This window comes from Schistocerca nitens, chromosome 3 (assembly GCF_023898315.1).
Source record: "Schistocerca nitens isolate TAMUIC-IGC-003100 chromosome 3, iqSchNite1.1, whole genome shotgun sequence".
NCBI lineage: Eukaryota > Metazoa > Arthropoda > Insecta > Orthoptera > Acrididae > Schistocerca > Schistocerca nitens.
The window spans coordinates 771,644,269-771,670,031 of NC_064616.1; the positions used below are offsets into that span (position 1 = coordinate 771,644,269).

Here is a 25,763-nt window from a genome sequence, read left to right on the forward strand (position 1 = left end):
AGAGACTAGACGAAATCCACAACAGGGTGTCACATTTTGGCAAGAGTTTGTTTACACCTAGAGGTATCTCGTGAAATGACGAAGGAATTCAAGCTCATATAGAGGCTCGCTGACAGTGTTTCTTCTTGTGTACCATTTGCATATGGAACAGGAAATGAGGGTAATTACGGTTGTACTTAAAGAAACTTCTGTTACATAATTACAGTAGTTTATGGAGTTTGTAATTATGGTTGTACTTAAAGAAACTTTTGTTACATAATATACAGTAGTCTGCGGAGTTTAGTTATAACTCTAGTGTTAACAGTCAAGTTGACCAGCAGTTCAGCAGTTTTAAGATGGGCAGCATCCATTGAAAAGAAAACAATATTCAATATAAATTCTCTTACCACAAGTGGCGGATATGCTGCAGTGACAATTTGACAGGGTATATGCCAGAACACCACTCAAACCAGCATCCTTGCCTTTCGTGCCTGCACTCTCGAAGCATTCTTCATCGAAAATGATTCACACTGTCAGAGACTTTTTCCTATTGCACCCAAATCTTTCTAAGATTCTACTATGGTGGGTCTGGCAGCTTTGGGCAACATACATACCCAAATGTTTTCACTATCCAACAAAGTACTGTTGTTCAGCTTCAATTCTCTCGCTATGCACTTGTCACAAACAATCAAAATGCTGCTTGTTGAATAGATAATGAAAGATTAAAGATAAGTTAACCTGCTCTGGGTCCTAGATCAGTCAACAACTATTTATTTCACATTTTAAAAACACTGCCTGCCAAAAAACGTTAAGCACCCAGAAGGGCTAGAAAACTTCACAGGTTGCAAGGGTATGTGACTTGTGATTTTTAAAAGCTACTCAAATTTATAAAGAACTTGGCACCAAGAGCCCAATGATCAGTGGGACATTGCACTTCATCTGGCTTAGGCGCATTTCGGTTTCAGTTGGGAACAGTTTGAGAGAGCCACTGTATTCTCTCCTGAGGCAAGCTGGCCCACAATGTAGTACATGATCCTTGATATCCTGGATATTGGCACTGGGTCAGAGTTGACATCTGAGCTGGTCCCACATCTGTTCTATGAGGGACAGATCTGGGGATCTTGCTGGTCACAGAAGTTCCTCAACATCATGCAGACAGTTCACAGAGATATGTGCCATGTGTAGACAAGCATTGTCCTGTTGAAAAATGGCACCATATTGCAGCCACATGAGAGGAAACACAAGAGGACGCAGGACGTTGGTGATGTATCATTGTGCCACAATATTTCTCTCTGTTACTAGCAGCTGTGACATGAAGTCATACCCGATGGCTTCCCACATCATGATGCCACTAGTAAAACTGCTGTGCCTCTCAAAAAACATTGGATGAATGGGACCTCTCCCCAGGTCATGACCATACTCATCACTGATGGTCATCTGGGGTAGTGCAGAACCACAAATCATTGCCGATCACAAAGCAACATCATTCATCATGAGTCCATGATACCTGGTCATGGCACCATTCCAAACACAATCATTTGTGTTGCAGTGTTAAACAACAGACTATGCATGGGACAGTAATTACCTACTCCGGCTCTGACCAATGGTGTGAGATGATACAGAATATTAAAGGAAGTCCATTACTTGTTCCTGGATGGCAGGTGCAGATGTGAAGGGTTTAGGCTGTGTCTGATGCACAGCACAGTGTTCCTTCCTTGTGGTGGTCACATATCATTTTGCATAATCTTGATGGTTATGCCTGTCCTCACATTCCTGTGCAGTACATCAGACCACTGTCTCATCCAAATGACCCCACAAATCTGGATATTGCACGATTTGACCAGCCAGACAAATGGAGGGCCCCCTTTCAAACTCAGTCAGGCTCTGATAATGCTGCCTCACACGAGTATGTAGCATCTCCATGTCATTCACAATGATCACCCAATATCTGACACTCTTCATGTCCCTTATACAGGGTGAATCAACTAAAACTTGCACTGAAAATTTGTAGAAATGGAAAGTGATATTGATGTGCAGTTCTCACAGAATGGGTTGGTAGTCAGGCCAATCAACAGATTGAAATAATACATAGAAAGTGCATTTTTCCTGCAAACCTACACTTTTTTAAATGGAACAATGCCTATCACCATTAACAAATTAAAAGTAGGGTAAATTACAATGTCAAAGCCATTTGTTGCAGGGTTCTAGTGCAAGTCGTTAATGAGGTATCATATTTTGAAGAGTTTCCACACTGACACCTGTTTACGCCATTCAACCTGCATAGCCGCTAGGTACGATGTCATTATGTTTGCTTACACTGCGCTTCTGTGTTCCTTGAGTGCACTACGACTTGCCGGTCAGTCAGTATGTGGCAGTCCAAGCAGTAGTTCATGAGCAGGTAATGGGATTTACCAATGTAGAAAAAGCTGACATGCTCATGTTATATGGAGAGTGTAGGAAGAATGCAGTTTGTTCTTGTACGGTGTATGTGGCACAATATCTCAGCAATTATTTATCAACCTCTTCAACCAGTTATGTGACAGTGGTAGTGTAACACACAGACAGCATAACAGAAGGAAAAAAGTGATGACAGAAGAGGGGGAAATCAATGTTCTTGCTGATGTTGCAGTTGATCCGCACATTAGCTCCTGCACAATCACATGAGGCAGTGGCATGAGTCAGACAAGGGTCCTATGCATTCACCATTGACATATGTTCCATTCCTTTTACTTCTCTCTCCATCGAGAGCTGCATGGAAATAATTATGAGAATCATGTTAACTACTGTACATGGGCATTAAGACAGGAGACTCCAGATGTGTCATGTATCTTGTTTAGTGACGAAGTCACATTTACCAATCATGGCCAGGTAAACCATGTAAACATGCACTATTGATCAGTTGACAATCCCCGCTTGTCAGGTGGACGTCAGCATCTATGGAGTCTAAACGTGTGGTGACAGTTCTTAGGCCAAAATTTCACAGACAGAACACTGACCATGCAGAAGTATCACAGCCTCCTAACAGACCATCTTCCATGGATGCTACAAGACATTCCTCTGCAGACTTCAAGGAACCTATGGTAGCAACATGATGGCTGTCCAGACCATAACACACAAAGTACTACAGCATGTCTTCTTCCAAATTGTGGGATTGGACACAGAGGACTTGTACTATGGCTGACCCGTTCCCTGGATTTGATGCTGTAAGCCTTTTTCTGTGAGGAAAGCTGAAAGACATGGTCTACAAGGACATACCAACTACACCTGATAACATGCAACGACGTATTACTGGAGCTTGCTTGGACATCTCCACTGAAATGCTAGCACATGTGCAGCAGTCGTTCCATATCAGACTGGAAGGGCGTATTGCCACAGCCACTGGTCATTTTGAACACAACCTGTGATGATCAGTTGTCTTGTTACTGGTCAGAACCCATTTAACTAGTGTATGCACTTGTGTTGTTCTTTAGTGTGTGCTACCACACGTATTGCACAAGTGTCAGTGGGAGAACCTTTCAAATTACGATGTCTTGTAAATGACTCACAGTACAATCCTGCAACAAACACCACTGACATTCTAATTTACCCTACTTTTGGTTTGTTAATATCAACAGGTATTGTTCCATTTAAAAAAAAAGTATATGTTTGCAAAAAAATATATTTTCTAAGTTTTATTACAATCTGTACAGGGTGAAAAGTATTTAAACCGACAAACTCTGGGAGGTTGTAGGGGACATCAAAACAAATATTTTTCCCTAATGTCATTTTTTCCTATGAGGTGTATTTAAACTGGTGGAGCAAGGTTTCCATAGTGGCTAATTAAGTAAACCAAAAAACACTTTTCCATTTATTTATGACAAGAGACAATACATTAACACAACCCAATTTCAATTACAGTAGATTTTCAAAAATGCCTCCTCTGACACGTAAACAAAGGTTACACCAACGGATCATGTTCTGTCTGACACAGGCAAAAATCTCAGGAGTATCCTGAATTGTTCCTGCTGCTGCTACTATCTGGGCAACCAGATCCTCTTCTGATGCAACAGGAGTTGTGTAAACAAGGTTGCGCATCTCTCCCCACACAAAAAAGTCCAGAGGGGACATATCTGGGGATTGAGCAGGCCATGGTACAGGACCATCTCTGCCAATCCACGTTTCTAGGAACCGTTGGTCCGGAAATCGATGCACACGACGACTGAAATGTGCCGGCTCCCCATCATGTTGGAACCACATGCGTTGTCTTGGAGGGAGCGGGACGTCTTCCAGCAATTCAGGCAATGCTCTGGCGAGAAAATTGTAATAGTACCTGCCGTTTAATGGCCTAGGTAGCAGATACAGCCCAATTAAACAGTCCCCAACAACACCGACCCACACATTAACGAAGAACTGCACTTGATGAGCGCTAGTAACTGTGGCATGCGGGTTATCCTCACTCCAAACATGCGAATTGTGCATGTTGAAGACTCCATCACGCCCGAATGTTGCTTCATCGGTAAACAACACAGAGGATGGAAATGTAGGATGCATTTCACACTGTTCCAGGTACCACTGCGAAAACTGTGCTCTGGGTGGATAATCAACTGGTTCCAGGTTGTGGACATGCTGTAAGTGAAATGGATGTAACAATTGCTCTCGAAGGACTGTTCTTACATTCGTCCCTATGTTACGTGCAATCGCACGAGTGCTGATTGAAGGATCCCGCTCCACATGCTGCAAGACAGCTTTCTCAAATTGCAGCATTCTTACCGTGCGATGGCATGCCTGTCCAGGTAATTTGCTAAATGACCCGGTCTCACCCAGATGTTGGTACAGAGCAGCAAAGGTCGTATGATGAGGGACACGGCGATTAGGATATTGTTGTTGATAAACCTGCTGTGCAGCTCGTCCGTTGTGGTGCGCTATGTAGTACGCACCAACCATATCAGTGTACTCACTCCAGGTGTATCGCTCCGTTAGTAAACAGACAATGCACTACTACACTGGTGGACAGTAGTTGCCTACAACTGAAGAGCGTAATACGCCCTCTAACAACTGAAGATCATAATACGGTCTCTAACAACTGAAGAGCGTAATACAGCCTCCACCGGTTTAAATAATCCTCATAGGAAAAAATGACATCAGGGAAAAATATTTGTTTTGATGTCCTCTACAACATCCAAGAGTTTGTGGGTTTAAATACTTTTCACCCTGTATATTGGCTAACAATACAAGCCCCTGATTAATATTCCACTACATCAAAACTGCACATTGATAGCACTTTCAACTTCTGCAATATCTGTGATGCAATTTTTAGGTTATTCACCCTGTATACCCTACCAGGTGTGGTAACAACACTGTACAGGAACATCACTAATGCACTCTGGTGACCATTCTACCTGTCAGAGAGAACTGCAGCTTTAATCATTTACGTGCCTGTTGAGGGTATGTATGTGTATGAAGTTACAGTGACATCCAACCACATCTGGGGCTTTCACTTTTCTAGTCAGGTGTTAAGTTGTAAGGTACCTATGCACTTTTCATAACTTTCTGGTCAGTTTTAACTCTTTACACTTCTTTGCAGTCATAATGTATTGTGGACCCTATTTCAGGCAATTCCTAATGTGACCAATACAATCAACACAACCTGCTACAAGTTTAAAAAAGAGATTTTAGTAGAAGGAAGGCTACTACATATTATCTTTATGTTGAGGTCATTAGCGAGGAACACTAGCTCAGTTGTACAAGAATGGGATGGAAAATGGTCATGGCTTTTCGGATGGACTTGTTCTGGCATCTGTCTAAAGTGTTTCACAGGAACTACAGAAAACATAAATCATGACGGCTGGGGGTTAACTGAAACTTGATCACCATGAATAAAAGATCCATAAGTTTAATCTTTATTTAGTAAAATTGTGTTAAATGTGTAGTTGTTGTGGCCTTCAGTCCATGGACTGGTTTGATGCAGCTCTCCTACTACTCTAAACTGTGCAAGCCTCTTCATCTCCGAGTAACTTCCAAATTTGCTTACTGTATTCTTCTCTTGGTCTATCTCTACAATTTTTACCCTCCACACTCCTCCAGTATTAAATTGGTGATCCCTTGATGCCTCAGAATGTGTCCTACCAACCGATCTCTTCTTTAGGTCAAGCTGTGCCACAACTTCATCTTCTCCTCAATTCCACTCAGTGCCTCCTCATTACTTATGTGGTATACCCAACTAATCTTCAGCATTCTTCTGTAGCACCACATTTCAAAATCTTCTATTCTCTTCCTGTCTATGCCATTTATCATCTATTCTTCACTTCCATACATGGCTAAAATCCATACAAATACTTTCAGAAAAGACTTCCTGACATTTAAATCTATACTCCATGTTAACAAATTTCTCTTCTTCAGAAATGCTTTCGTTGCTATTGTCAGTCTACATTTTATATCCTTCCTACTTCGACCATGATCAGTTATTTTGTTCTCCAAGCAGCAAAACTCACCTACCGCTTTAAGCGTCTCATTTCCTAATCTAATTTCCTCAGCATCATCTGATTTAATTTGATTACATTCCATTACCCTCGTTTTGCTTTTGTTGATGTTCATCTTAAATCCCTCATTCAAGACACTGTCCATTCCACTCAACTGTTCTTCCAAGTCTTTTGTTGTCTCTGACACAACTTCAATGTCATCCCAAACCTCAAGGTTTTGATTTCTTCTCCATGGCTTTTAATTTCTCTCCAATTTTTTTCTTTTGTTTCCTTTACTGCTTGCTCAATATACAGATTGAGTAACATCGGGGATAGGCTACAACCCAGTCTCACTCCCTTCCCAACCACTGCTTCCCTTCCATGCCCCACGACTCTTATAACTACCATCTGGTTTCTGTACAAATTATAAATAGCCTTTTGTTCCCTGCATCTAACCCCTGCCACCTTCAAAATTTGAAAGAGAATATTCCAGTTAACATTGTTAAAAGCTTTCTCTAAGTCCACAAATGCTATAAACATATATTTGCCTTTCCTTAACCTATCTTCTAAGATAAGTTGTAGAGTCACTATTGCCTCACAAGTTCCTACATTTATCCAGAATTCTTGTCTTCCCCGAGGTCAGCTTCTACCAGTTTTTCCATTTGTCTGTAAAGAATTCGTGTTAGTATATTGCAACTGTGACTTATTAAACTGATAGTTCGGTAATTTTCACACCTGTCAGCATCTGCTTTCTTTGGAATTGGAATAATTATAGACCTTTTGAAGTCTAAGGGTATTTCGCCTGTCTCATACACCTTGCTCACTAGATGGAAGAGTTTTGTCATGGCTGGCTCTCCCAAGGCTATCAGCAGTTCTACCACCATTTGCACAGTAGTGTCCCACAGAAATGCTAGCTACACCATTTGGTACTTTTTCTTAAGTTAATCTGACTAGTTACACACAAAAATCTTTTTCAAAATACCCTGATCAATCCTGTAACAAATGATTGACCATGATAAGGGGATTCGAATCAGAAGATTCACAATAACAAGTGGATTGAGAACTTTTTTCGTAGCCACAGCATTCTTAAGTCAGTCACAATATTGCCACTGAATCTAATCTCTAGCAAAACAGTGCACCAGTCAGATGTGAGCAGTTGTGAATGCAAAGGCTTATTTGATCAGCACAATGCATTACCTGAAAATGGCCAGGTTGAAAGAAGTAAGCTCAGCCAATAAGTTAGAATGGTAGAGTCAGTTACACCACAGAAACTGGATGGTCTTCACATGAAATCAGTATATCATCTTCTGGGTATCTCCTCCTCATCAATGTCTAGGTGCTGGTTTTTAAATTAATTTTAAAGTAAGAGCAGTGACAGACTGTGCTGATGTTAACTTGGGTGACTGTGAAATTTGTGCATACATTCACTAGTTTTCAATCTTTCTTACAATTCTTATCAGAAAGATGTCATGTTTGTTGTGAGTTGGAAATTTTGTAAGCTCTAAAAGATGAAATGACTGATTTTGCATTGGAAGGAAAAATATTTGAATGAGAACGGGACGCAGAAGGTCCATATTCAGGTGATGAGTGACACTGAAATTGCATTTGGGAGCTTTATCATTCAAATCCCTTTCCAGTCATCTAGGTTTCCCTAAATCACTCAAGGTGAATTCTGGGATGCTCTCTTTGAATAAGACACAGTAAATTTCCTTTTCCATCACTGTCGTTTCAGAACTTGTGGTTCATCTCCAATGAACTTGTCAGTGATGAAATGGTAAAACCTAATCTCTCTCTCTCTCTCTCTCTCTCTCTCTCTCTCTCACTCACACTCACTCACTCACTCTGGGATGAATTATACGAGCTCAAAAGCTGGATTACAACATTCAACTACTTGTTTCTGAGTTCACTTAATGAGTCCACTACATGGCAAGCAGTTGCCTTGACACATTTCATCATGAAAAGTCCTCTTCATAAACACACACAATAAAAACATTTTACACACGACCATTTACAAAATACAGTTCACAATTTTGAGACAGTATTAATATTACGCATTACTAAGCATTAGCTTTAAATAAAACTGAGTGACAGCTGTATTAGAGGTGCATTTAGCTGTAAGCACCAAACTACTTTGATATGCAACCTGGCATCATGAAATGAAGGTTGTATGAGATGTGTTTCAAGAGAGGAAATAACATACAGCCACTGTCATTCAAAAAAACTGAGTTAACCCTGGATAAAACAGTGGACCACAAAATCAAAGTGCAGTAACAACGGCAGCAGAGAATGACTGATATGCCAAAGTATATCACAGCCTATTTACAAGGGACAAGTGGGAACACAAAATATCATGTACATATATACAATATGTAAATGCTCAGTACTTACAATCACAGGCCATATTACAAAATCACACATCATTGAATATAAAGTGCTCAACACATAACAAATTGTACTGTATGCCAAATGCAGTTCCTTGCATTTATAGAAGAGTGTAAGGGTTCTTTACATTTAAAATGGCCCTTGTGAAGATAGTGTGAAAGGATATTCAGCTTTGTATGCATAATGAAAGTAAAGTTAGTTAGTTAACTAATGTACCATGGATCATTTTGCACTATACATCATCATGACGTGGAATGAGTCATTTTACATTCATATTGCAAATAAATTTGTACATCTATTTGTACTCTAAACATCACCATATAATTTTTTTCCCTGAAAGGGAAACAACATATACAGATTGAGTTAGCAATTCCAACCCACCACCTTTTACACGTTACAAACATAGAAATTCTTCTACAGTATAGAAGGAGTTGTCAAGGAGAAACTATTCCAATTTATTTTCAAATTTTACCATGCTGTCCGTTAGAGGTTTTTGTTACAGTTGTCTTAATGAAAGAAGTGATGAGTCTAGCAAAATCTCCTAATTCCTTAACAGAATACTCAACTTAAGATTTTGCTTAACTACCATTACCACACCTTCTGTTTTTCTCAGGGTTCCTTCCTTGGCATTTATGTCAAATAAATAGGAGTATTTGATGCACGTTGTCAGCTTTGAACAGTGATGAAGGAAACATGTGACAAATGCTGTAAACAACATGGCAACTATAACACGGTATCAGTGGCAATTTTTTCAAACGGTCTTAAGCTACAGATCAGTCTGTCACCACAAACCATGTTTTTATGCTTTCACATTCATTGGCTTCACCAACGAAAAAACTGTGAATATACACAGTTAAATATGTCATCACAGCAGCCATCAACATTACATCACTGCTTAAAGCTGACAACGCGTACTAATCATTTCTCTTCACCCTTATTTCTAGTATGACGAGGTGAGTGTTAAAGTACCGTGACCTTTCAAGACTGTCACACTCATGATCTTCGTTCAACAGCATATGCCAAGAGTGTCTACATTCAAACATACGGCAAAATTCTATTTTTTTTCTTCTGAATTTTGATGTATTACAGCCTTCCTGTACTTTCAAAACTGGATGAATTCCCAGATTAACTGAAGGGTTTGAATCTGCTTTGCCAGTTCAAACCCAAATTGTCATATGTCACTTTAATCTTGATGTCAAGCAAAATTACAGACCAGTATGTAGTTGCAACACACATTTTAAAAAGTAATATAGATGCAAAAGGAAACAAGGGTCCAGAATGGGACAATTTTGGAAACGACAGAGTGCTATTCGCCATGAAGATGGAGTTACATTGCAGACAGGCACAACAAAACAGCCAAAGATTGTGGCCATGCACGCATGAGGTGCAACTGCTTGTTCGAATGTGTGTCCAAAACTTATTTTTCTGTACAAGGCTTTGGCTGAAAGCTCTGTTTGTAACAGGTTTTTTTTTCCCACCTGTCTGAAACTCAATGTGTCATCTTTCCAGTGAGTAGCAGACTATCCTTTTCATAATTATAGATGCAAAAGAAATATTGTAAGTGCTTTGTTCTCTTTCTGTTTGGACGTGTATCAGGTCACACACCACATTACCATTATGTTATGGGTCAAATATGACATTCAGTACTTGTATGTTGAGTTGACTCGACCTCCCTGCCCTGGTCGTCATTTAGGTAAAAGTTACATAGTTGAACCCCTGGCATTTTTCAGTATTGCAATGACAGACAAACATTAGTCTTTACCACAGGTCAATTTGTTACCACCACCAGATTTTCTGCTTTCACATTTGTTAGCTTCAACAACTGACAACAAAATTGTCACCTTCCAACCAAACCTAGGCCACGGACTGTGTTACAAATCAGTCTACCACCAAAACCAAGATTCAAGGCAAGGGGAGTGGGGTTAATACATATCTTTAACTCCCATTTGGCAAAGGATATGAGAGAGAACAATATTTGGATTAACATCTTATTCTTCACCAATGATATCTTAGTATATATATTTTTTCTCTCTTACTCTCTGATAGTTAATAAGGGTAACAAAGAAGATATGCTGTATGATACATAAACAGTAAGTAAAACTCTTCTTCACAATTAGTCAAAAGGTATTTTACTAGTCTCTGTGATACTTCTAAATGAAGCACAATGTGACATACTGTATGTGCAGTCCTGTCACTAGTTTTGAGTCTCCTGCAGTATCCCACCACTTAAAAGCACACTTCTCAAAATGCAAACTTCAAATAAATATTTATATCTTCAGTTCAAAGGTTAAATGGCAGATAATGAATCTTGAGGTCTGGGGTTCAATTCCCAGGCTCCTAGATATTTTATTTCACACTTTTACTTCCTTAACCTCCAGCAATATTTGCTACAGTAAAACATGCCTAGGTCCAACGGCACTGGAGTCCACGTCAAACTACAGCTCCCCCCCCCCCCCCCCCCACCTATAATTGGCTCCACAGGTTAGAGGAAAGCAAGTGCGTGGCATACCACCTTCAATAGGACCATGTCTAGTAAATTTATTATTTATCGTATAGCAATACATACATATAAGAAAGAAACAGACAAATCACTAATATCACAAACATTAATAATTGCAAACAAACATCACTAACATAACAAAGTTAAAGGATTACAAACAAACATCAAGTCTATTAATATAATCTATCAACTCTGGAGCTGCAAGCAGGAAGTCGTCGGGGCTCCCATTATAGAGTCTTCTGGAACACTCTTCAACAATGTGGCTGATGGTCTGATTTTCGCTGCAGTCACACTGAGGGGATGGTATTTTACCCCATATCATGTCTAGTAAAAAACTGTGGTGTTCAAACCAACCTTCAAGTCAATGACAACACTACTTTACCTTCTTAGAAGCCTACAAAACTTTTTTTGTTTGTTTACTTAGAGGACAGAAGGCAATTACCATCCCCTTGTAAACTTTAGCCCCCAACAGGTCAGGATATTCAAGTATAAGTGACAGCATGTGTTATTTACATTTTATTTCAGTGGTAGAAGAGAGGTGGGGGCCAGTTTCATCGTAAACTTCCTGTTTGTCAGTGGAGTGAGGTATACCTCAAATCCAGTGCATTATTGACTTGGCAGCATAACAACTACTGTGGAGCTACATAGGGAAATTAATGCGCACACCATCAGAGTGGAAGTTATATACATTATTATTAAAATACAAAATGGCAGAGCACGTATTGTAGTAGGGAGTCTCATTACCTTGTCCACAACAGCCCACAAACTATTTGATGCTCTGATAGTTTGTTTCAAATCATTTAGCAGATTACTGAGTATTTCTTTAAACGAAAATGAAATCTGCAAATATTTCTTGTGCAACTTTGGGATTATTTCCTTAATTTCCTGTATAGCACTTTGGGTAGCATTTTTGTATGGCAACAGCCATGAGTCACGTTTAACATGTTTCTGTCGGTTTTTGTTATATAATGAGACATTCAAATTTCTGTCTGCTTTAACCTGTAATTTAAGATCACGAATCAATGTAACCAGTACAACCACCACGTGAAAAACATTTACAAACAGTGAAAATACTAAGAACGAGAATTACATGAACTTAGTGAAAGTGACAATTCTTGAGCCAAGATTCGCCATCAATCTGACAGCAATTATTTTTTTATCCTATGAAGTGGAATACTGGCAATTATTACAGCCAAAAAAACTAGCAATACACACTTGTTTGAATTCTACACGCTAAAGTTTCGTTCATGTAAACTAACCTGCTCTGTATTTGTAGGTGCAGAGCCTGAAGCTCTTTCGTCTACAATCACATACACAAAATAAAAGTTTGCTGATAACACTAGCAGCGAAAGAGCCGTCAAAAATGTAACCGCACAATATCTGCTAACTACCTGTAAATAATAATCCTTATTTATTTCTAGGAATACAAAAGCAAAACCAATTGTATTTCAGATCATGATAATGTAGTCTAGTAAGTGAATAACTACCAAAGCCATATCCACATCCGTTGAATCGCTAATTTACAAAATGTACTGGAGAACTAGTACGTGGTTCCGCATGCGCCTAGCTTCTTAACAGCAAACATTTTCCGCATTTCTGTAATGATAACATTCTTGATTGGCCGGTACTCGTCACCACATCCCTTATTCTCCAACAAAGTTACATACATAAATCGATATGTTTCAGTCTATGAATCTATCAAGAAATGTTAGCGGACAGACACCTAAGCGATACGTTTGTTATGGGTGTGGTTCTTCTTTTTCAGATACATTACATTCCGTTAATAGCACACCAATATCATATAGGGAAAAAAAAAACTATGCGCAATTAACACGCTTGAATTTTATTGGTACAAGCTGATTCAATGACATACAGGCCTACCCCTACGCGTATCACATCTGCGCACGCAGCTTATACATCACATACATTGTATGCACCAGCACCACAGAGTATACAAAGTTTAGTTATAAACAGTCAAAGTTTACAGTCGCGGCACTCCGTTTCCCTTTTGTTACGACATCTACAGCTGCGCGCCAAGCGGCCAGAAAGTGACACTTCTGACAAGGGAACCTCCCCATCGCACCCCCCTCAGAATTAGTTATAAGTTGGTACAGTGGATAGGCCTTGAAAAACTGAACACAGATCAATCGAGAAAACAGGAAGAAGTTGTATGGAACTATGAAAAAATAAGCAAAATATACAAACTGAGTAGTCCATGTGTAAGATAGGCAACATCCAGGTCGGTGTAAACTCATGAGCGCGTGGTTGGCGTGTACAGCTGCGGAACGATAGGTCGTTGGTTCAAGTCTTCCCTCGGGAGAAAATTTTAATTTTTTAAACTCATGAGCTCCGTGGTCCCGTGGTTGGCGTGTACAGCTGCGGAACGATAGGTCGTTGGTTCAAGTCTTCCCTCGGGAGAAAATTTTAATTTTTTATTTTCAGACAATTATCAAAGTTCAGGCACTCACATATAATCAACTTCGCTCTCCAAAATTCCAGGACATGTTCAGATTTGATTGGACATATGCAGGATTTGACGGTCTACACACGGAAAAATTTGAAAACGTTAAAAACATATGTTTTGACAGAGCACAGACAAAACTGTGCGACTGTGAAACTGTTGCATTCATCTGTTGCAGTTTATGTGACAAACTCTTATGTTTTCACACTTTATTGGGAGTGATTATCACATACACAAGAAAACCTAAATTGTGCAAGGTAGAAGAATCTTTTTACCCATTCACCAAGTGTACAAGTTAGGTGGATCGACAACATATTCCTGTCATGTGACGCACATGCCGTCACCAGTGTCGTATGGAATTTATCAGACGTGTTTTCCTGTGGAGGAATCGGTTGACCTATGACCTTGCAATCAAATGTTTTCGGTTTCCATTGGACAGGCACGTCCTTTCGGCTACTAATCGCACGGTTTTGCGGTGCGGTCGCAAAACACAGACACTAAACTTATTACAGTGAACAGAGACGTCAATGAATGGACGGACAGATCATAACTTTGCAAAAATAAAGAAAGTAAACTTTTCACTCTAGGGAAGATTTGAACCAAGAACCTCACGCTAACCACGTGACCACTGCGCTCCTGAACTCAGATTCTCCTAGATGTTGCCTATCTTGCACATGGACTACTCAGTTTGTATATTTTGCTTAGTTTTTTCATAGTTTCATACAACTTCTTCCTGTTTTCTCGATTGATCTGTGTTCAGTTTTTCAAGGCCTATCCACTGTGCCAACTTATAACTAAATCTGAGGGGGGTGCGATGGGGAGGTTCCCTTGTGAGTACTATATTGGATAAGTGCAATTACTTTGGTTTATATTGATTTGTAACACAGTTTTTAATATAAGAGCTTGTCTTTCCCTTAAAAACGTACTAAAAATAGCACCACATTTGTCATTGTTTAGTGTCCTAACGACTGTGGGAGTTATGAAAAAGTACATTACAGGACAGTTTATTTACGACTTTTTGTAACTTACAGCTATTTGCTGAAGAATGTCGTTTTTGTTTAACACCAAAAAACTACTAGTAAGCACCAGAAGACCTAATCTTCTGCAGAAAGAAGTCGTATATCTACCCAACAACTCCAAGTTTTGTTCACTATATTACCAATCAAATCTGAGAATGTGGAACGTAGGAAAGCTACATTACGTAACGTACGAAATAAGCCACAACACCAATAACAAAGGAAAACCGCACATAAGTCATAAGCAATACTACTGTTTCCCAAAGGAAATGAAACCGATTCCACATTGCTGGTGAATCTGAGCCACAAATATGAATCCTCAACACATTCGCTTTTGAAGTAAAAAGTAGTTACACTCATAAAAATATTTGTGTATCAAAACGTTGAGTGAAGTGTAAGAATGGGAAAATCATTAGACTCCATAAAAACTTTTTTACTTGTTAAGGAAAGAGTCGATCATAATAAGAACGGATAACAACAGAAATATATGCTTTCCATGCATGAGATAGGTATTTATATTCTCTTGCTGTCTGCAGAGCAAGTTGCAGTTATACACATATTCGACTGGACTTCTTCGTGAATAAGTTGTAGCTTACGTCATTGAATCAGTGAGTTTGGGCTATTTCTACAGTTATTTGACAGTAATTCAAGTTGCTTGGTAATTTACTAATGCGTGGAACGCAAAAATACGGCAATTATTTCGTCGGTAATTCATGTTGCTTGGTAATTTACTAATGAATGAAATGCAAAAATATGACCATTATTTTTTAATTACGTAGAAATGTAATTAAAAACAAACATTATGTGTACGACACATATGATTATCCACTTTCTCACCACTTGGCGCGCTAGTGTCACTCTAGATTTCAAACTGTAAGAACTTACACACCAAAGAGTGTAGGGACTGTATGTATTTGAGTGGGGTATAAATATACTCAGTGGTGTGGACAAGGAGGTGTGGAGCTACTGTTGTACAGAGCAGACAATTTACAGAGCCTGCTCACTATCGTGCTGCTGCCTTAGGGCTCTTCTCTGGGAGTTGTTACCGTATTGGCACAATTGTCGTGTTTTGTGTTGCTCTTGTGCAATGTTGTGGTGTTTGCGCCTCATAGATTCACATTTTGCCAACGAACCGTTACCGCTTGCCTTAGAGCTCTTCCCTGGGAGTTGTTACCGTATTGGAACAATTGTCGTATTTTGAGTTGCTCTGGTGCAATGTTGTGGTGTTTGCGCCTCATAGATTCACATTTTGCCAACGAAGTGTTACCGATTGCCTTAGAGCTCTTCTCCGGGAGTTGTTACCATATTGGACCAATTGTTGTGTTTTGTGTTGCTCTGGTGTAAAGTTGTGGGGTTTGCACGCCACAGATTCACATTTTGCCAACGAAGCGTACTGCTTACTGGTATACTTGCGAATGTAGAGGCTGTGGGAGGCAACTGTGGAACTGAGGTTGTCATATCTGGAGTCGCCTTTGCAGCACCCTTTTCTTTTCTTGCCATTACAGGACATCTTCCTGCTCCACAAAAATCATAGTGTATTTGCAAGCCAGGGCCCACTGCATTGCATAGATACCGGCGTTTGCCAAGGTTTAGGACTGGGTCTGATGAGGATATGTGCCGTTTAGTTATCGATATGCAAACCCAGTATTACCTAGTGTCCTATGGTGGCACCACAATACGTCTAACCCAGGCTGATCCAAGAATTGCGCCCGGCGGGCGCGCCCGCGCCCCGCGGGCGGAATGCAGTGTAGTGTCGGCATAGGAGCGAGAGAGACAGCTTAGGAGCGAGTGAGACCGCACAGCACTTCTCTGCGCTGGACTGCCTCGCGGTCAGATCCAACGTAAACAAAATAACAGAGGAAGCGAACCTCTGTAAGAGAGGTCCATGAGCGGTAAAACAAGCAAACCATTTACTGTTTAGGTAACAACTAGTGTTCGTGTGGCACAAAGCTACAGAAAACAATATCCTAAACAAGAATCGAAGAATAACTTAGTACTTTTCTGACCCACAGGCTGATGCTGTTAGTACTGCACATGCACGCTCGTCATAGGTACCATAGACATATTCTGAAAAATATATGTTTCTTAAATGAACTTGTCATAAATATTCAATTTTAGAAATAATTTTATGTAAGGGATATAGAGTTTCATTCTTACTGTTAATAATTACATGTAAATATTTTCTGTTGTACTTCATGCTACAGCTTTTTGTATCCCTTTTCAGAGTTTAGAAATCGGATGCTCAGTTTGCTATTTTTTACATAATAATTTTAACTGACCAAGTTTGAAAATTATTAAAAAATAAAATTAAGGTTATAAAGCTCTTTAATTCTTACAGTCAACATTGTTAAAGAAGACAATTAACATTTTACACATTTTTCTTTTTCGAGGAAACGATTTTATCTAGGTTCGGTAAACATTCCGTGATACAGTTCTCCTCAAAGAATTAGTCAAATCGCCAAGTAATGAACAGTTCTTAGTTTTAGCAAGGTTTAAAAGAGAAAAAGCGCTCACAAATATACGTGGAACCAAACACTGAGAGAACTTTGGCCGTGTGCTTGTGCAAAAGATGATATTTCTCTCATGGAAGACAGCTGTAAAAGTCATCAAGAGTTTTACACATAAGAAAGCGGTCCTTCAGGCGGATATCACACTGCAGGTCAATCAGCTCTAGTTGAAGCACTTGTGAGACGTCATCTGCCCAAAGGGAAAATGGGCTAACAAATATACCTATGGCTGGTTGAAGCTCACTTATCTCCAAAAATTTATCTTCAAACTGTTCTTGTAATTCGCAAATGATTTGAACATAATCTGAAGAATCCACATCTTCTTTAGCGGTTTGTAGTGCAGGAAAGTGTCCACAATTTTTCTCGCACAACTGTCTTTCCCACAAAATAAGTTTTTTTTAAAAATGCTTGAATCGTCTGCACTAAATCAACAACAGAGTGACTTTCGCCCTGGAGTAAAATGTTCAAAGTATTTAAATGACAAGTAACGTCACTCAAAAAAGCCAAATTCACCACCCACTTAGGATCACAAAGTAATTCTTCTGGACGTCCTTTCATTTCCAAAAAAAGTATTTATTTCGCCCCTCACGGAGAAAAACCGATGAAGCACCTTTCCTCTGCTTAGCCATCTTACTTGGGCGTGGTAGGGGATGTCTGGGTATTCCGTTTCGATATCAGCCAGAGATTCTTTAAACTGGCAATGTGTGAGTCCATGCAATCGAAGATAATTAACCATTCGAAGAACTGTGTCCATAACTTTTTTTATGTTCACAATATTCCACAAAGTGCCTCCTGGTGTATCAGACAATGGGCTGCCGCGAATAAGGAACAGCCAACTTCAGCCATTCTTGACCTGACGTAACTCAGAAATCCAGTGGGTATCCCTCGTAGCGCAGGGGCTCCATCCGTTCTTACACTGGTCAGGCGTTCCCATTTTAAACCCACTGACTCGAACACGTTTCCCACGGCTAGAAAAATATCCAAACCATGATTGTGTCTTTTAATGGTATAAGATCGAGAAATTCTTTTGTGACACGCAGATTGTCGTCGACACCTCGAATGAATATGACGAGCTGAGATATGTCCACAACGTCCGCGGACTCATCAAGAGCGATAGAAAATGAAGTTTGCCGTTCTCTCCATTAATTACTACTCCATATCAGAGGACATATCTTCGACTCGGCGAGCAACAGTTTGAGGCGAAAGAGCTAGTTTTTCAAATTTTTCCGTGATGTCTGTTGGACAAATACAAGCCGCCGAGTCAACCAGGCAATCCTTGATGAGATTCCCAACCGAAAAGGGTTTCCAAGCTTTCACAGTTCTCAGCGAGCATTTGTAACTTGCGCGCAAATTTTGCCCACCTGTTTCCTGCTCCTACCATGGCAAAAAAGAACATACAATTAATTTTGTACAATCCTGTTTTTTAAAACACTTTTATCATTTTAACAATTAATTGTTTCCTTCATTGAAACTCAAATAAAAAACTAACAAAAAATATTGGTTTTAGGTGCGTTCTCCCCTGTTCCTCTGAAAAGCGGCCTTAGACGTTAGCAAGGACAGCGAAATGTGGTCGTAAAATAAATTTACATCTGTTGGAATATTTGCTTTTTAATTAATTGAAAACATAGATCAAACTACAATATATGTTTTCCCATCCATAAAAACAAAAAATGACTCTTCATGACACTTTGCTGCCTGACAGAGCATTTGTGACAGCTTTTCAGAAAGCGACAAAAAATAATGCTCCTGAAACTTTTTCTTATGTCTGTGCGACGCGTTTTAATGCAACCCAAATATAAAAATTAACCGAAAAGTAATGTTCCTTGTTGCTGACAATCTGATATTCGACAACTCGGACATTACTAAGAGACATATCACATTATAAAATATAGTTTTATTTATCATCTTTATAAATAATAAAGAGTCATATGATAGGAAACACTTACTTCACTGTAATGCTGCTTGAAATATTCTTTCAGATCTTCAAGCTTTGACTGGCGTTCCTCTTGGGACAAATTTGCGAACTGATATTTGTGACAAGCATTAAAGTGCCGTTCAATCGAGTACTTTTTTAAATACATGAGGTTCCGATGACATACTAAACATTTGGCATGATTTTCGACAGCAGTACAAAGGAAATTAATTTCCCACTCGGGTTTCACTAGAGTGCACGCGCCGTTGCTCTTTCATTTTGTCTGCTGCTGTTGACCATCCATCTCGATCCACGGTAGCCTTACATCTGTTGTCTAACGGCTCTGTGTCGCTTTTCACCGCTGTTCGCACGGCGGTCTGTCGTCCTTACGAAGCGCGCGTACAGCTTCATGGCGAGGCTCGGCGGGCGGTCCGCACAGCCAGCTAAGCGACATGGTTCGGGCACTGCGACAATACGAATTCGCCCGGGGCGTTGGCCGCAGGCTATCGCGGGCGCTGGCGCCCCAGGGGTACAGTTTGGACGAGTTTGGTCTAACCGATAGCATGGCTTCGTCGTGTTCGTGTTGGGAATCCACAAGCACAGTTCGTTGCATCACTCACGAGACTGCATCTGAATAGGGAGACAGAGACAACAGACATCACTGAGAAGGCGAGTTTGGCGTTGGTACAACAGGACGAGGACAATTTGGAGGATGAGGATATACTGGTGACCGATGAAAGCGAGAAGGATACAGGAAAAACGAAAAGGATTGTGAGGGGAATAATAGTCAGTGTGCCGACTGTTAACTCATTTTCCGTCCTGAGAAATGAGGAAGCAGACGGAAAGGTTAAATACAGGTAGCAAAACGGAAAAAGGAGTGGGTACCACTAACAATAGCCTATCAGACATAGGGGATCGCCTTTCTGATCAATGAATTGCAGGGAATTTTGAAAGGGCGACTTATGTAGGCCTACCACTCCATCTTACTCTTGTTTTTACCATACACCAGCCTTTTACACACTGCTTTGCCCACATACTTGTATGACACGTATGTTTTAGACATCTCCTCCACCCTGCTCTCTCTGTCCATCTCCTCCTCCCCTTTCTCTCTCTGAACACCTCCTCCTCCCCGCACTGTACATCTCCTCCTCCCCTTTCTCTCTCTGAACACCTCCTCCTCCCCGCACTGTACATCTCCTCCTCCCCGTCTCTCTGTCCATGCCCTCCTACCCCTCTCTATTACCCATCTTCTCCTCCTCCTCCCTCTACCGACTTTCTCCTCCCCACTCTCTCTGTCCATCTCCTCCTCCCCTTTCTCTCTCTGAACACCTCCTCCTCCCCGCACTGTACATCTCCTCCTTCCCATCTCTCTGTCCATTCCCTCCTACCCTTCTCTATTATCCGTCTTCTCCTCCTCCTCCCTCTACCCACCTTCTCCTCCCCACTCTCTCTGTCCATCTCCTCCTCCCCTTTCTCTCTCTGAACACCTCCTCCTCCCCACACTGTACATCTCCTCCTCCCCGTCTCTCTGTCCATCCCCTCCTACCCCTCTCTATTATCCATCTTCTCCTCCTCCTCCCTCTACCCACCTCCTCCTCCCCACTCTCTCTGTCTATCTCCTCCTGCCTCCTATTTCTGTTCCTCCCCTGCTTCTTCCCTCTCTGTGTCCATCCCCTCCTGACACACTCCCTCTGTTACCATCGCCTCCTGATCCTTCTATCAGTCCATCTCATCCTCTGTCCATTACAAACATCCCCCAGCGATGCCTTCTTGCATATAAAGCCTAAGGGCCTATAAAGCCCAAAGCAAAGGGCCTATAACAATACAGACTGATAAAGCAGATCGATACTGCAGCCACAACACGTCCTTCATGTGGGGAAACCATCAAGTCAGAGGCTTAAAAAATGCTCTACTGCCACTGACATTTAGGCTGCCCTGCAAAGCAGGTCGACCACGCAGACCCACAGTACTGAAACACAACATGCAGCAGTATTCTAAAAGAGCCATTCTCCTTAGTAGATCTGTTAAAATTTCTAAGTGTTCTGCCAATAAACGCATTCTTTGGTTAGCCTTCCCCACAACATTTTCTATGAGTTCCTTCCAGTTTAATTTGTTTGCAATCCTAATACCTAGGTATTTAGTGGAATTTACGGCTTTTAGATTACACTGATTTATCATGTAACCGAAGTTTAACGGATTTCTTTTAGTGGTCGTGTGGATAATCTCACACTTTTCGTTATTTAGGGTCAATTGCCAATTTTCGCACTATATAGATGTATTTTCTAAATCGTTATGAATTTGTTTTGGTCTTCTGATGACTTTGTTAGTAGATAAACGACAGAGTCATCTGCAGATAACCGAAGACGACTGCTCAGATTGTCTCCTAAATCGTTTATATAGATAGGGAACAGCAAAGGGCCTATAACATTACCCTGTTTTACTTGATGACTTTCCATCAGTTGCTACGAACTGTAACCTCTCCAAGAGGAAATCAGGAATCCAGTCACATAACTAAGGCGATATTCTATAGGCACGCAATTTCACTACAAACCACTTGCGTTGTGCAGTGTCAAAAGCCTTCCGGAAATCCAGAAATACGGTATCAACCTAAAATCGCTTGTCGATAGCATTCAACACTTCATGCGAGTAAAGAGATAATTGTGTTTCACAACAATGTTTTCTAAATCCATGTTGACAGTATGTCAATAGACCGTTTTCTTCGAGGTAATTAATAATGTTTGAACACAATATAAGTTCCATAGTCCTGCTACATATCGACATTAATGATATGGGCCTGTAATTGAGTGGATTACTCCTACTACCTTTCGAGAATATTGGTGTGACCTGTGCAACTTTCCAGTCTTTGGGTACAGATCTTTTATAGAGCAAACAGTTGTATATGATTGTTAAGTATTGAGCCAGTTCATCAGCATACTCTGAAAGGAACCTACTTGGTAAACAGTCTTTACCATTAGGCTTGCTTTTATTGAGTGATTCAAGTTGCTTCACTAATCTGAGGTAATTTATTTCTACGTTACTCTTGTTGGCAGCTGTTCTTGATTCGAATTCTGGAATATTTACTTTGTCTTCTTTCGTGAAGGCATTTCGAAAGACTGTATTTAGTAACTCTGCTTTGGCAGCATTGTCTTCAAAAATATCTGCATTGCTATTGTGCAGAGAAGGAATAGATTGTGTCTTGTCACTAGCATAATTCACATACACACAGAATCTCATTGAATTTTCTGCCAGGTTCCTAGACCGAGTTTCGTTGCGGAAACTATTATAATCATCATGCATTGAAGTCCACGCTAAATTTCGAGCCTCTGTTTAAGATCACCAATCTTGGGGATTTTACATATGTTTAAATTTGGCATGTTTGTTTCATTGTGTCTGCATTGGTGTTCTGACCCATTTTGTGTACCAAAGAGGATCAGCTCCATCGTTTACTAATTTATTTGGAATAAACCTCTTTAGTTGCTGCCGATACTATTTCTTTGAGCTCAAGCCACATCTGGTCTACACTTATATTGTTAATTTGGAAGTAGTGGAGATTGTCTCTTAGGAAGGTGTCAAGTGAATTTTTATATGCTTTTCTGAAAAATATATATTTAGTTTATTTTTGAAGGATTTGGGGGTTACAATATCCAATCTCACTACAACAACCCTGTGTTCACAAATCCCTGTATCCATTATTAATTCAGGAATATTTGTTGCTAAGAGGTCAAGTGTGTTTTCACAACCGTTTACTATTTGAGTGGACGCATCAACTAATTGCTCAAAATAATTTACAGAGGATGCGTTTAGTACAATTTTGGATGATGTTTTGTTCATACCTCCACTTTTAAACATGTATTTTAGCCAACATATCGAGGTTAAATTAAAGTTACCATCAGCTACAATCACATCAGTAAGGTGAAAATATAATAATTTAAAAAATAATAAAATTTCTCATAGTTGAGAGGGTATGAAAAAATGCGTGTGCTGTATCTGTTACATTAGCCCTTTTTAGATGCTTTTTGTAAATGTCCTTGGATTAAACATTTCATTCATATCACTGTATATCATTGAGTCTAATGTTGTTCCTAGCTAGGTATACATGTCAAATGCTGGAATGTGTTTAATTTCAATTTTTGACTTGAGCATATCTGCTCTAAATTTGAACCCTGTCCTTTTCCAGTGTAACGTTATGGTTTCTTAAAATTTGCTTCTGCTGAAGACATCCTTAGAGGTGTCAAAACCTAGGTTAGTGTACCATACAGTCATCTGCTACTGGTTGGCTGCGTGATTCCTATGTTAATATATACATACATAAGGTTTACTGGTTGGAGACATTTATGTGCTTTTTACCTTTGGAAATAAATCGTTTTCTAGACAATCGAGAAAATAATAGGCTGTGTTTCCAATACGAAAACTGAATCAGTTTACTCATAAACCAAGGTAAATTATCAAGAAACCCTATTTGTCTGTACCTATTGTCTTCATCAGTGATTTCGTAAGTGGGTGGTAGGGCAATGAAAATGTCTCATACCACTACATTATCACCATCACTTGCTGTTTCCTGAATATTTTGCTTAAGTAAGTGGACTGCTCCTGCACAGTACAGAATCACTAAGCAGGACATAGCCACTGAACTCATATGAGTACGTTGCTATGAATGAAATACATTATCCAAGGACATTTACTAAAAGCACCAAAAAAGGACAAATGGAACAGATACATCACATTCATTTTTTCATACCACTCAACTATGTGAAACTATATTTTTTTCTAAATTGTTGTATTTTCATTTAGAAGGCTTTCAAATTAAACTGGTATTGCAGTAAAATAAACTGAGTTAAAAGAAATAAGTACACTACTGACCATTAAAATTGCTGCACCACGAAGATGACGTGCTACAGACGCGAAATTTAACCGACAGGAAGGAGATGCTGTGATATGTAAATGATTAGCTTTTCAGAGGATTCACACATGGTTGGCGCCGGTGGCGACGCCTACAACGTGCTGACATGAGGAAAGTTTCCAACCGATTTCTCATACACAAACAGCAGTTCACCGGCGTTGCCTGGTGAAACGTTGTTGTGATGCCGCGTGTAAGGAGAAAAAATACGTACGATCACGTTTCCGACTTTGATAAAGGTCGGATTGTAGCTTATCGCGATTGCGGTTTATCGTATCGCGACATTGCTGCTCGCGTTGGTCGAGATCCAATGACTGTTAGCAGAATATGGAATCGGTGGCTTCAGGACGGTAATACGGAACGCCGTGATGGATCCCAATGGCCTCGTATCACTAGCAGTTGAGATGAAAGGCATCTTATTCGCATGGCTGTAACGGGTCGAGCAGCCATGTCTCGATCCCTGAGTCAACAGATGGGGACGTTTGCAAGACAACAACCATCTGCACGAACAGTTCGACGACGTTTGCAGCAGAATGGAAAATCAGCTCGAAGACCATGGGTGCGATTACCCTTGACACTGCATCACAGACAGGAACGCATGTGATGGTGTACTCAACGACAAACCTGGATGCACGAATGTCAAAACGTCTTTTTTCGGATGAATCCAGGTTGTGTTTACAGCTTCATGATGGTTGCATCCGTGTTTGGCGATATCGCAGTGAACGCACATTGGAAGCGTGTATCCGTCATCGCCGTACTGGCGTATAACCCAGTGTGACGGTATGGGGTGCTGTTGGTTACACGTCTCGGTCACCTCTTGTTCGCACTGACGGCACTTTGAACAGTGGACGTTACATTTCAGATGTGTTATGACCTGTGGCTCTATCCTTCATTCGATCCTTGCCTAACCCTACATTTCAGCACGATAATGCACGACCGCATGTTGTAGGTCCTGTACAGGCCTTTCTGGATACAGAAAATGTTCGACTACTGCCCTGGCCAGCACATTCTCCAGATCTCTCATCAACTGAAATCGTCTGGTGATTGGTGGCCGAGCAACTGGCTCATCACAATACGCCAGTCACTACTCTTGATGAAGTGTGGGATCATGTTGAAGCTGCATGGGCAGCTGTACATGTACACGACATCCAAGTTCTGTTTGACTCAATGGCCAGGCGTGTCAAGGCCGTTATTACGGCCAGAGGTGGTTGTTCTGGGTACTGATTTCTCAGGATCTATGCACCCAAATTGCGTGAAAATGTAATCACATGTCAGTCCTAGTATAATATATTTGTCCAATGAATACCCATTTATCATCTGCATTTCTTCTTCGTGTAGCAATTGTAATTGCCAGTAGTGCATATTCATCTTACCAGTTATCTGAGTTCACTGGAAATGTTTTGTGCTTTCCAAATGCAACAAAATATTTTAAACAGATATTTTACTGATGTAATATTGCGCTAAACAGAATAAGCAAATTATCTAGCTATAAGCATTTCCAGGAAATGTCGACATTCAGCAACAAGAATGAGGTCAAGTCAGAACAGCCCTGATTTATTCACCACACTAGTCCTTGGTGGGTTAGTCAGTTGCTGTTGCAACAGCTCCATCCCGCTTACTGGTTGGCATCAGGTCTGTTGTTGTCGGCAGCATGCTGTTTCATGAAAAATTA

At 40.3% G+C, this 25,763-nt stretch overlaps 1 protein-coding gene across 4 annotated transcripts in view; it reads right to left on the reverse strand.

The window, feature by feature from the left end:
• The window catches only part of LOC126248774 (glycosaminoglycan xylosylkinase), a 119,861-nt gene extending 106,560 nt beyond the window's left edge, over positions 1-13,301 (reverse strand). Inside the window, exons 1-4 of one of the 4 annotated variants that reach the window (XM_049950139.1) lie at positions 13,172-13,301; positions 12,786-12,894; positions 12,558-12,689; positions 12,043-12,297 (exon numbers count right to left, since the gene is read on the reverse strand). In XM_049950139.1, the coding sequence (XP_049806096.1) occupies positions 12,043-12,297; positions 12,558-12,689; positions 12,786-12,794 (396 nt within the window). In that variant the 5' untranslated portion in view covers positions 12,795-12,894; positions 13,172-13,301. The other 3 variants (XM_049950140.1, XM_049950138.1, XM_049950141.1) reach the window with 3 other exon arrangements.
• Positions 13,302-25,763: the final 12,462 nt, after the last annotated feature.